A 12,047-nucleotide genomic window follows, 5' to 3' on the forward strand; every position below is an offset into this window, starting at 1 on the left:
ACTGTGTCGTCATGGAATGGGGTTTCCACGACGATTCTCGGATTTCCGGTAGTCCAGATTCTGCAGTTGTCGGTGGTGACAGACCCTTGGAGTGTGAAATGGGTTTAGTCGGTCCACAACACGTTAAACAACCAATCGTCATCTTCCAACATTTTTGAGTGCCCACACCGCAAATGCTCTCCCCGTCGCAAAATCAGTGACTAACAGGTCATGATGAAGCAGGATGTTGTACGGGATAGCATTGGAGGGTACACCCTAGTGCTCTCCAAACAGCAGTGCGTGCAACTTCACGAGCGTTGACTTCGCCATGCGGAATGAACCCGCTGAAATTTCTATTTCTTCACAAAACTTTCCGAGCAGCAGTAGCACTTGTGTTTGGTCGCCCATTTTGGGAGCTTCAAACGTCGTGATCATTTTCTTCACTATGGCACTTCTCACAGGACATTTACCCGTTCGAATACCCTTCTTATGGCGATAGGTTCGTAAGGCTAAAGTAGCGGAATCTCTATTCCGACAGAAAAGCTTCGCTAACGGTACCTTTTCTGGTAAAGTCAACATGACGCGATTGCTGGTGCTTCTGACTCCCACTCTCATTACATTTCATTTTATACCCCGATTCTCATGCGGCGTCACTGACGTATTGCTATCCAGCCCTTTTTGTTGACGGTTTGTGCACTCGTTTTTGGTTTCAGTCAAACCCTATGTCATTTCATGCATCTGTCTAGTTTACTTCTCTATCTACATTATTCCACGAATCAATGCGTTTTCAAATGTTAACGGACTTTTGGGTTACCCTGTGTTTCGATTTTCCATTCATTTCACTGTCCCTGTTATGCCAAGGATAGTCACTATGGCTACCATGTGATTTTTTGAACATGCAGTGCTTTGCACGTGATGAAAGATTATTGGCCCGAATGGAATTTATTTTGATATGTGTTGTTGGTGTTGCAGGGCGACCTGTGGAAGCTCGCAAGCCCGGTCCGCCGCCGGCCGTGGCTTCCCCGAAGACGCCGACTGGACCTCGGAAGCCGCCCTTCACCTACACGGAGCTCATCGAGCAAGCCCTGCGCGAAAAGGGCGAGCTCACCGTCTCCGGTATCTACTCCTGGATATCGTGAGTACCCTGCACCGTGTTTCTCTACTAGTAATATGGTGTGTAGAATATATGAGTCTGGCGATATACCATCTGACTTTCGGAAAAGCATCATCCACACAATTCCGAAGACGGCAAGAGCTGACAAGTGCGAGAATTATCGCACAGTCAACTTAACAGCTCATGCATCGAAGCTGCTTACAAGAATAATATATAGAAGAATGGAAAAGAAAATTGAGAATGTGCTAGGTGACGATCAGTTTGGCTTTAGGAAAAGTAAAGGGACGAGAGAGCCAATTCTGACGTTACGGCTAATAATGGAAGCAAGGCTAAAGAAAAATCAAGACACTTTCATAGGATTTGTCGACCTGGAAAAAGCGTTCGACAATATAAAATGGTGCAAGCTGTTCGAGATTCTGAAAAAGTAGGGATAAGCTATAGGGAGAGACGGGTCATATACAATATGTATAACAACCAAGAGGGAATAATAAGAGTGGACGATCAAGAACGAAGTGCTCGTATTAAGAAGGGTGTAAGACAAGGCTGTAGCGTTTCGCCCCTACTCTTCAATCTGTATATCGAGGAAGCAATGATGGAAATAAAAGAAAGGTTCAGGAGTGGAATTAAAATACAAGGTGAAAGGATATCAATGATACGATTCGCTGATGACATTGCTATCCTGAGTGAAAGTGAAGAAGAATTAAATGATATGCTGAACGGAATGAACAGTCTAATGAGTACACAGTATGGTTTGAGAGTAAATCGGAGAAAGACGAAGGTAATGAGAAGTAGTAGAAATGAGAACAGCGAGAAACTTAACATCAGGATTGATGGTCACGAAGTCAATGAAGTTAAGGAATTCTGCTACCTAGGCAGTAAAATAGCCAATGACGGACGGAGCAAGGAGGACATCAAAAGCGGACTCGCTATGGCAAAAAAGGCATTTCTGGCCAAGAGAAGTCTACTAATATCAAATACCGGCCTTAATTTGAGGAAGAAATTTCTGTTGATGTACGTCTGGAGTACAGCATTGTATGGTAGTGAAACATGGACTGTGGGAAAACCGGAACAGAAGAGAATCGAAGCATTTGAGATGTGGTGCTATAGACGAATGTTGAAAATTAGGTGGACTGATAAGGTAAGGAATGAGGAGGTTCTACGCAGAATCGGAGAGGAAAGGAATATGTGGAAAACACTGATAAGGAGAAGGGACAGGATGATAGGACATCTGCTAAGACATGAGGGAATGACTTCCATGGTACTAGAGGGAGCTGTAGAGGGCAAAAACTGTAGAGGAAGACAGAGATTGGAATACGTCAAGCAAATAATTGAGGACGTAGGTTGCAACAAGTGCTACTCTGAGATGAAGAGGTTAGCACAGGAAAGGAATTCGTGGCGGGCCGCATCAAACCAGTCAGTAGACTGATAACAAAAAAAAAAAAAAAAAAAAAAAAAAAAAAAAGGATGACCTCAATTGACAGATCCAGCAGAATCACCAACAGCTACTTCTGTTCTCTGCAAGTACCATGTGGTGTGTCGCGGAGGGTGCAAGTGGTACCACTACCATTCTCCCCTACTCGCTTTTCCATTCGTGATTGAAGCGTTGGAAGAAACGCTGTGCGTAAGACCGTCCACCCACGGGTCGAGGCAGCTAACGTTGACGTGGACGCTGACGGGACATCAAACCTCACGAGGGATGGGCTGTCGGCAAACGAGACACCCTCTGTGCCACTGGGGAAACATTCCAGTCGTTGACCTTCGCGGCAGTAATTGCAGCAGATACGTTATTCACAAAAAAATAACTACGATTTTTAAGTAATACTTCCTTTATGAAGAAGAAACACGCAGAATCTTCTAGAAAACAAAAGATGAAAAAAAAATTATTTTTGGAATGAGGTGGGCTGGAAGCTCCAGATATACCTCTAAAGCTCACGGCGCTATCAAGTAGGGTACAGTTTCGACACAGGTGTTTAGTCTCCCATTTCACACTGCTAGCGTCTGTCAACACCGACAACTGCAGAATCTGGACTATGGGAAATCCTAGAATTGTCGTGGAAACCCCATTGCATGACGACACAGTCAGATGCACCAGCAATCGCGTCATGTTGACTTTACCAGAAAAGGTACCGTTAGTGAAGCATCAGAATAGAGAATCCGCTACTGCAGCTTTATGATCCTATCGCCAAAAGAGGTGCTGCTCTTCTTTGAACTTTCTCGATGTACTCCGTTTATCCTATCTGGTAAGAATCCCACACTGCGCAGCAGTACTCCAAAAGAGGACGGACGAACGTGGTGTAGGGAGTCTCTTTAGTAGGTCTGTTGCATCTTCTAAGTATTCTGCCAATAAAACGCATTCGAAGGGGTAAATGTCCTGTGAGAAGTGTCGTTGTGAAGAAAATGATCACGAAGTTTGAAGCTCCCGTAATTCTGCTACTGCTCGGACAGTTTTGGGAAGAAATGGAAATTTTATAGCGGGTTCATTCCGCATGGTGACGTCAACGTTCGTGAAGTTGCACGCACTACTGTTTGGAGAGCACTAAGGCGTACCCACCAATGCTATCCAGTACAACATCCAGCATCATCAAGAACTGTTAGCCACCAATTTTGCGACGTAACACTGTATCTACAAATGTACTTATTTGTTATTTAATATGCACATTGTACCAAAAAAGCGCTTTTGATACGTCTACACCCTCATGTACATGGATAAATGGCAATGCCGTGTGGCTAGGGCCTCCTGTCGGGTAGGCCGTTTGCTTGGTGCAAGGCTTCCGAGTTGACGCCACTACGGCGACTTGCGTGTCGAATCTACGTGGGTAATCTGCACCTTCACAATAATTCTCTGTTATTCCACTCTCGAACAGCGCGCGGAAACAAAGGACACCTGTATCTTTCCGAGCGAGCTATTATTTCGCTTATTTTATTATGATGATCGTTTGTCCTTGTGTAGGTCGGCGTCAACAAACTATTTTCGCATTCGGAGGAGAAAGTTGGTGAGAAGTTTTACGCCGCATCGAAAAACGCCTTTGTTTTGACGATATCCACCCCAAATCCTGATCATTTCAGTGACACTCCCTCTCCTATTTCTCGATCATACAAAGCGTGCTGCTGCTCTTTGAACTTTCTCGATGTACTCCGTTTATCTTATCTGGTAAGAATCCCACACTGCGCAGCAGTACTCCAAAAGAGGACGGACGAACGTGGTGTAGGGAGTCTCTTTAGTAGGTCTGTTGCATCTTCCAAGTATTCTGCCAATAAAACGCATTCTTTGGTTATCCTTCTCCACAACATTTTCTGTGTGTTCCTTCCAATTTAAGTTGTTCGTAATTGTAATTCCTAGGTATATAGTTGAATTTACGGCCTTTAGATTTGACAAATTTGTGATGTAACCGCAGTTTAACGGATTACTTTCAGCATTCATGTGGATAACCTCACACTTTCCTTTATTTACGGTAAGTTACCAATTTTCGCGCCGTAGCATTGAAACTGTATACTTTCGTAGCACACAATTTGTAACACTAAAAAACATCAGCTACAGGAAGCTGTTACCTACCGATTGGTAGTTTCCTGTCATTCTATTATAACGAATCGCAGCTAAAACGACGCGCTCCCGAGAGATCCTCAATTTGCTGATGCTGCACAATGTACTCTTATGAGAAAGAAAAGTTACCAAATACGATGTTAAACGCCATACACTATGACGATTCGTATGTTCTTCTTGTGACGTAATACAATGTCGCATCTCATTGGCCACGTTCCTCTCCACGAGACAAAAATCTTGCATGCCAGATTATTTATTTCTCGTTTCTCAGCGTAGTGTAACGTGGAATTCCAAGCCGTAACGTCACCAGCTGGTCGCCCACATGCGTTTTCACGTCCCGTGAGAGGACGGCTTTTGGCTCCGTACAACTACGCCTGCATCTATAATCTGCAAGCCACCATAAGGAGTATGGTGGAAGGTACTTTATGTACCACTATCACTTCTTAGTTACAGTCGCGAATTGACCGCGGGAGACCTCCGTGTGAGATCGAATCACTCTAATTTAACCTTCATGGTCTTCTCTTGAGATGTATCTAGGGGCAGACAAGTCATTAGTTGACATATGCTCTCGGAATTGTAACAGTAAACCATACCGTGATGCAGAGCGCCTCTCTTGCAACGTCTGCCTCTGGTGTTTGCTACGCACCTCCATGAGTTATCCCGCTTTGTAAATGAGCCTTTAAAAAATGTGCTGCTCTTCTGTGCATCTTCTCTATTTTCTCAAACAGTAAGTTCTATCTGGTATGAATCCCATACTGACGAGCAATATTAAAGTACTGTATTGCGCTAGCGGCGGTTTTGTAAGATACTCAATCTGTGGCTGGACTGAAGATTCTGGTGATTCTACCATTGAATTTTAATCTGGCATTTGCCGTATCCGCATTTAGTGTTATCTGGTAGTTCCACTTCAGATCGTTCTGTTCGCTTACTCCAAGGTATTTTATGGATCTAACTGCTTGCAGTGATTTAATAAAATGGAACACCTAAAGCAGTCCTCATGATATTATTTATTATGTGGCTACCAGTTTCGGTGCTTCAGTGCGCCATCTTCAGGCCTTAACTGACGCTGACTGAGTAACTCCAATCGCATACACGATTCATCAGTCGCCAACATCTATGAACTGGTTTTCTCAGACTTCTGTAACAGCGATGTTTTGTCTCCAACGATCAACTACCAACTGACTGGAGAGACATTTTGAATGTCAGTTGACATTTGATGGTTGGAGAGACAGCATTGTTGTTCAGGTAGTCTGCAAAAACCAGTTCATAGATGGTGACCACTGATGGATCGTGCATACGATTCAAGTTAACCTCTCACTGTCAGTTAGAGCCTAAAGATGGTGCGCTGAAGAGCCGAAACTGGTAGCCGTATATTAAATTACATCGTAAGGAAGGATGTAGGTGTTCCATTTTATTACGTAAGTGAACGTTCGAAGTCCCTTAAACCTCCAATCATAAGGATGGACACACAGAAGCTTCCAGTAATTGTTCAGGTTTTGCGTAATCATACAATAAAGGGTCTTTATGTTCTAAGTACTCGCAATACCTCTGCGAAACTCGTCCTTTAACTTCCGACATTATCCACTAGGTCATTTAAGAATCCCTTGGGATACGCCCGAAGTAAGTTTTACGCATGAAAATTTCTCTCCGTTGAGAATGACACGTTGTGTTCTGTTACCTAAAAAGTCTTAAATCAAAACACGCAGCTGGATGTGACAGTGTGGAACTGTATCGAATGGCTTACGGTAGTCGAGGAACACGGCATCTAACTGAGCGCCAGTGTCTACTGCTTTTTACGTCTCGTGGACGAACACAGCGAGTTGCCTTTCACGCGATCGTTGTTTTCGGAACTCGTGTTGATTCCCACAGGGGAGATTTTCCGTCTCCAGAAATGTCATAAACGCAATCATAAAACATGTTCAAAAACTGAGATGTACGCTACTGGCCATTAAAATTGCTACACCAAGAACAAAGATGCAGATGATAAACGGGTATTCATTGGACAAATATACTATACTAGAACTGACGTGTGATTACATTTTCACGCAATTTGGGTTCATAGATCCTGAGAAATCAGTATCCACAACAACCGCCTCTGGCCTAAATAACGGCCTTGATACGCCTGAGCATTGAGTCAAACAGAGCTTGGATGGCGTGTACAGGTACAGCTGCCCATGCAGCTTCAACACGATACCACAGTTCATCAAGAGTAGTGACTGGCGTATTGTGACGAGCCAGTTGCTCGACCACCATTGACGAGACGTTTTCAATTGATGAGAGATCTGGAGAATGTGCTGGCCAAGGCAGCAGTAGAACGTTTCCTGTATCCAGAAAGGCCCGTACGGGACCTGCAACATGCGGTCTTGCATTATCCTGCTGAAATGAAGGGTTTCGCAGGGATCGAATGAAGGGTACAGCCACGGGTCGTAACACATCTGAAATGTAACGTCCAGTATTCAAAGTGCAGTCAGTGCGAACAAGAGGTGACCTAGACGTGTAACCAATGGCACCCCATACCATCACGCCGGGTGATATGCCAGTATGGCGACGACGAATACACGCTTTCAATGTGCGTTCACCGCAATGTCGCCAAACACGGATGCGACCATCATGATGCTGTAAACAGAACCTGGATTTATCCGAAAAAATGACGTTTTGCCATTCGTGCACCCAGGTTCGTCGTTGAGTACACCATCGCAGGCGCTCCTGTCTGTGATGCATCGTCAAGGGTAACCGCAGCCATGGTCTCCGAGCTGATAGTCCATGCTGCTGCAAACGTCGTCGAACTGTTCGTGCAGATGGTTGTTGTCTTGCAAACGTCCCCATCTGTTGACTCATGGATCGAGACGTGGCTGCACGATCCGTTACAGCCATGCGGGTAAGATGCCTGTCATCTCGACTGCTAGTGATACGAGGCCGTTGGGATCCAGCACGGCGTTCAGTGTTACCCTCCTGAACCCTCCGATTCCATATTCAGCTAACAGTCATTGGATCTCGACCAACGCGAGCAGCAATGTCGCGATACGATAAACCGCAATCGCGATAGGCTAAAATCCGACCTTTATCAAAGTCGGAAACGTGATGGTACGCATTTCTCCTCCTTACACGAGGCATCACAACAACGTTTCACCAGGCAACGCCGGTCAACTGCTGTTTGTGTATGAGAAATCGGTTGGAAACTTTCCTCATGTCAGCACATTGTGGGTGTCGCCACCGGCGCCAACCTTGTGTGAATGCTCTGAAAAGCTAATCATTTGCATACCACAGCATATTCTTCCTGTCGGTTAAATTTCGCGTCTGTAGCACGTCATCTTCGTGGTGTAGCAATTTTAATGGCCAGTAGTGTATATGGGAGGAAATAATATATTTCCCGATTCTCTCCGGAACATCCTCTCTAGGAAAGTCAAGAGCAAACTCTCCGTGATGCACAACGCCTCTCTTGTAACTTCTGGCTCTGGATTCTGTTGATATTCGGTAACATAACGCCTTCGCGCCGACTAAACGATCCCGTGACGAACGAGTCGCTCTTCGTTGGAACTTCCCAATCAGTTCTATTTATTCTAGCTGGCAAGGTTCCGAGAATGGTAAGCAATACTCTACTATCCATCGGCCAAGCGTTTTATGAGCTACTTTTTTCTGGGCAAATTACGTTTCTCACGATTCTTCCACTGAATGTTTCTTTCAGTTTCATACACATCTCCCACAACTAGTTTTATGTTGGTCATTTCATCTTAGGTAGCTACAGATAGTTATTCTTAAAGTGTTTAAAGCTGTACTTTTTTGCAGTGATAATTGCCCATAACGTAAGCGACATGTAATGGGCTTCTCCATCTATTTATAGACAATAACAACATTATCTTTGTGAGACTACGGATCATCCATCGGGTGTGTCCAACATACACTGCCGGTGTGGCGATTCTCCTGGAAAACCCGGAATTCTCAGGGAATTTTTTTACCTTTAAACATGAGTAAAATCTCAGGGATTTCCAGGAATTTAAAAAAAATCTCAGGGAATTCGGCGTTTTCAACTTGGTATTTCAAAATACTTAATATTTAAAAGTGTGTTAATTGTAAGAATATCGGTGTTTAAAAACTGCGGTTAAACCACTGCTTTTGGCTGGTATGTAGCTCAGCTGAGACGAAAGAAAAGTCATTATTGTGGTATGCAGCTGCCTGCTCCTCCCCCCCCCCCCCCCTCTTCCTCTGACCATTAAGTTATCAGGAGCTTCTTGGGACCATCTTCCTCCTCAACCTGGGATTCTCAGTGATATTTTTTTTTTCCAAATTTGAGTAGCGGCCCTGTAGTTGTCCAGCGAAGGAATCCGAAGGAATCCCTGATTTGAAATTAAATACTTAGAAAACTAATATCGATAGGCTAGTGCGACAAACGGTATGGTTATTATGAAATCTCTACGAATTATATACAGCAGTTACCAAATAGTTAGAAAAGCCACTAGAAGTGGCGCTGTAATCGCAATATGTATTGCCTATAAATAGTGCGCTGCAATTCATAGCGATCACCTCCATTGTTAATACGTGAAAGGAGGTTGAAATCATGTATTCCATTGAACAATGTGTTTTCTGGTACTGGTACACGACAAGGTAGAACACAGGTCTACGAAACAAGGTGCAGTTTTCAAACATGATTTAATGTTCGAAAAGGATCCCATGGTAAAAGCATCGATCTTAGTTTTCGAGACATTTCTTTTCGAAATCAGGGACTCATTCGCCGGACACTGTGTAGGATTCTCCTCTATCTGTCGAGATGAGAGTTTCGAAACACCTCGAAGATCATTTACACTGCTGGTCATTGAAACTGCAGCTCGAAGGACAGCAAATAAAGAAATTTTACTTAATGTGCGTATGCAGCATAGCAGAAAGAATACATTAGTAAATTTGTATTGAGTTCGGAGATATAGAAGATGTACACAGAGCTGCCACGTCTCGAAGCAAGAGAGACTATGGCAGTGGTTCCCTACCTAGGGGTAATTACCCACTGAGGGGTAAAAGGAAATTTTCTGAACGATAAAAACAAATGGGCCGATTGTGTAAGTTATTTTAAATGATCATAACTTTTACAAGTTTTCATAAGACTGTAATACCGATTGGAGAAGCCACCAAATACTAGCGTTAACACGTGACACAATGTGGTGGAGGTTACAGTTTGTGAAACGAATACCCGAACATCTTCCTCACATAGATCACCCACTCCACGCACTCTACGTACTTTGTACCATCCATCGATGATAGTAAACCTGAGACATACACATTATATATGCTTAACTAGCTCATGAAAATGCTATCTCCGAGTTGCAGGTAGTTCCCGCAGTGGATCAGAAATTGCTTCATTATTCATTTATTCACTTCGCAACAGATAAATGACCAGTGCTTACAAGGAGCCCAGCAGCCAAGTGACTAATGTCACATTAGGGAGAAGAATGCTGCAGAGGAAACATGTTTTGTAACAAGTGGCTCAGATGATGTAGGTAGCACTTGCGATGCATTGAGAACTGCATCATTACTAAAAAAAGTTTTAGAAATAAGCAGTATCGATTGTCTCATTGACTCATTAGTTCATGGTTTAATATAACACTTACAAAAACTGAATTTCTCTTATCTTTCTTCATTTTAAAAATAAAATGTTCAAAAGAAATTTTTTTCATTCTAAAGATTAATTTGGCGCTAATGCTCATGATGGTGGGGGCAGGGGGTAAGGGTACCAGTCAGTATCTGATTACATTTAGAGATAATGGTCTCAGAAAGGTTCGGAACCGCCGCTCTGAGGCATCTGGACATCAAGTTGAGCTGAGTTACGATGACAGACACGGGTATTTCAGTCCATGTTGCTTTAACTCGTGAGTTCATCAATCGTACTCATAGTGACTGGCGAGGGGTGGCATGCCAGTCTGTGAACAGCACATGACCGGATTTTTCAGTGGCCGAGAACTCTGGAGAACGTGTTGGCCAAGACAACAACTGAACACTCTCTCTATTGAGGTAGCTCAGTACTGCATGCGAAACAGGCAATATTGTGTTATGTCAAAAGAGGGTGTCACGCAGACTCCATGATAAAGGAGATCCACCGGCCTTTGCACGTCAAGAAATGCAATGCTTGCAGTCAAAATTACTGGGTATACCATCCGAGATGATAATGTGTATCTTGTGGCACCATATAACACCACGTCAGGTACTGGGCCCCTGTGACAGTGACGAATGCAATCTGACAACGTTGGGTTTCCTTGGAGCATCCGCACACGGATGTATCTATTGCGATGTAGAACCAGAACGCATTTGGAAAGACGACGTGGTGCCACTGCTGTGTTGTCATTGAGCGCTTCGCTGTTGTCGTGCCTGTCTATTTCCAATCGAAGGAAGAAACAACTATGTTTGCTGTACTCACAGTCCTACATCTACATCTACATCTACATTTATACTGCGCAAGCCACCCAACGGTGTGTGGCGGAGGGCACTTTACGTGCCGCTGTCATTACCTCCCTTTTCTGTTCCAGTCGCGTATGGTTCGCGGGAAGAACGACTGTCTGAAAGCCTCCGTGCGCGCTCGAATCTCTCTAATTTCACATTCGTGATCTCCTCGGGAGGTATAAGTAGGGGGAAGCAATATATTCGATACCTCATCCAGAAACGCACCCTCTCGAAACCTGGACAGCAAGCTACACCGCGATGCAGAGCGCCTCTCTTGCAGAGTCTGCCACTTGAGTTTGCTAAACATCTCCGTAACACTATCACGGTTACCAAATAACCCTGTGACGAAACGCGCCGCTCTTCTTTGGATCTTCTCTATCTCCTCCGTCAACCCGATCTGGTACGGATCCCACACTGATGAGCAATACTCAAGTATAGGTCGAATGAGTGTTTTGTAAGCCACCTCCTTTGTTGATGGACTACACTTTCTAAGGACTCTCCCAATGAATCTCAACCTGGTACCCCCCTTACCAACAATTAATTTTATATGATCATTGCACTTCAAATCGTTCCGCACGCATACTCCCAGATATTTTACAGAAGTAACTGCTACCAGTGTTTGTTCCGCTATCATATAATCATACAATAAAGGATCCTTCTTTCTATGTATTCGCAATACATTACATTTGTCTATGTTAAGGGTCAGTTGCCACTCCCTGCACCAAGTGCCTATCCGCTGCAGATCTTCCTGCATTTCGCTACAATTTTCTAATGCTGCAACTTCAAGTATACTACAGCATCATCCGCGAAAAGCCGCATGGAACTTCCGACACTATCTACTAGGTCATTTATATATATTGTGAAAAGCAATGGTCCCATAACACTCGCCTGTGGCACGCCAGAGGTTACTTTAACGTCTGTAGACGTCTCTCCATTGAGAACAACATGCTGTGTTCTGTTTGCTAAAAACTCTTCAATCCAGCCACACAG

At 44.0% G+C, this 12,047-nt stretch overlaps 1 protein-coding gene across 1 annotated transcript in view; it reads left to right on the forward strand.

The window, feature by feature from the left end:
• The window catches only part of LOC126412698 (forkhead box protein K1-like), a 279,864-nt gene that overhangs the window by 171,977 nt on the left and 95,840 nt on the right, over positions 1-12,047 (forward strand). The window contains exon 2 of the mRNA XM_050082415.1: positions 952-1,114. Coding sequence (XP_049938372.1) covers positions 952-1,114 — 163 coding nt within the window. The remainder of the gene's footprint in view (positions 1-951; positions 1,115-12,047) is intronic.

This window comes from Schistocerca serialis, chromosome 7 (genome assembly GCF_023864345.2).
Source record: "Schistocerca serialis cubense isolate TAMUIC-IGC-003099 chromosome 7, iqSchSeri2.2, whole genome shotgun sequence".
In the NCBI taxonomy this organism is placed as follows: domain Eukaryota; kingdom Metazoa; phylum Arthropoda; class Insecta; order Orthoptera; family Acrididae; genus Schistocerca; species Schistocerca serialis.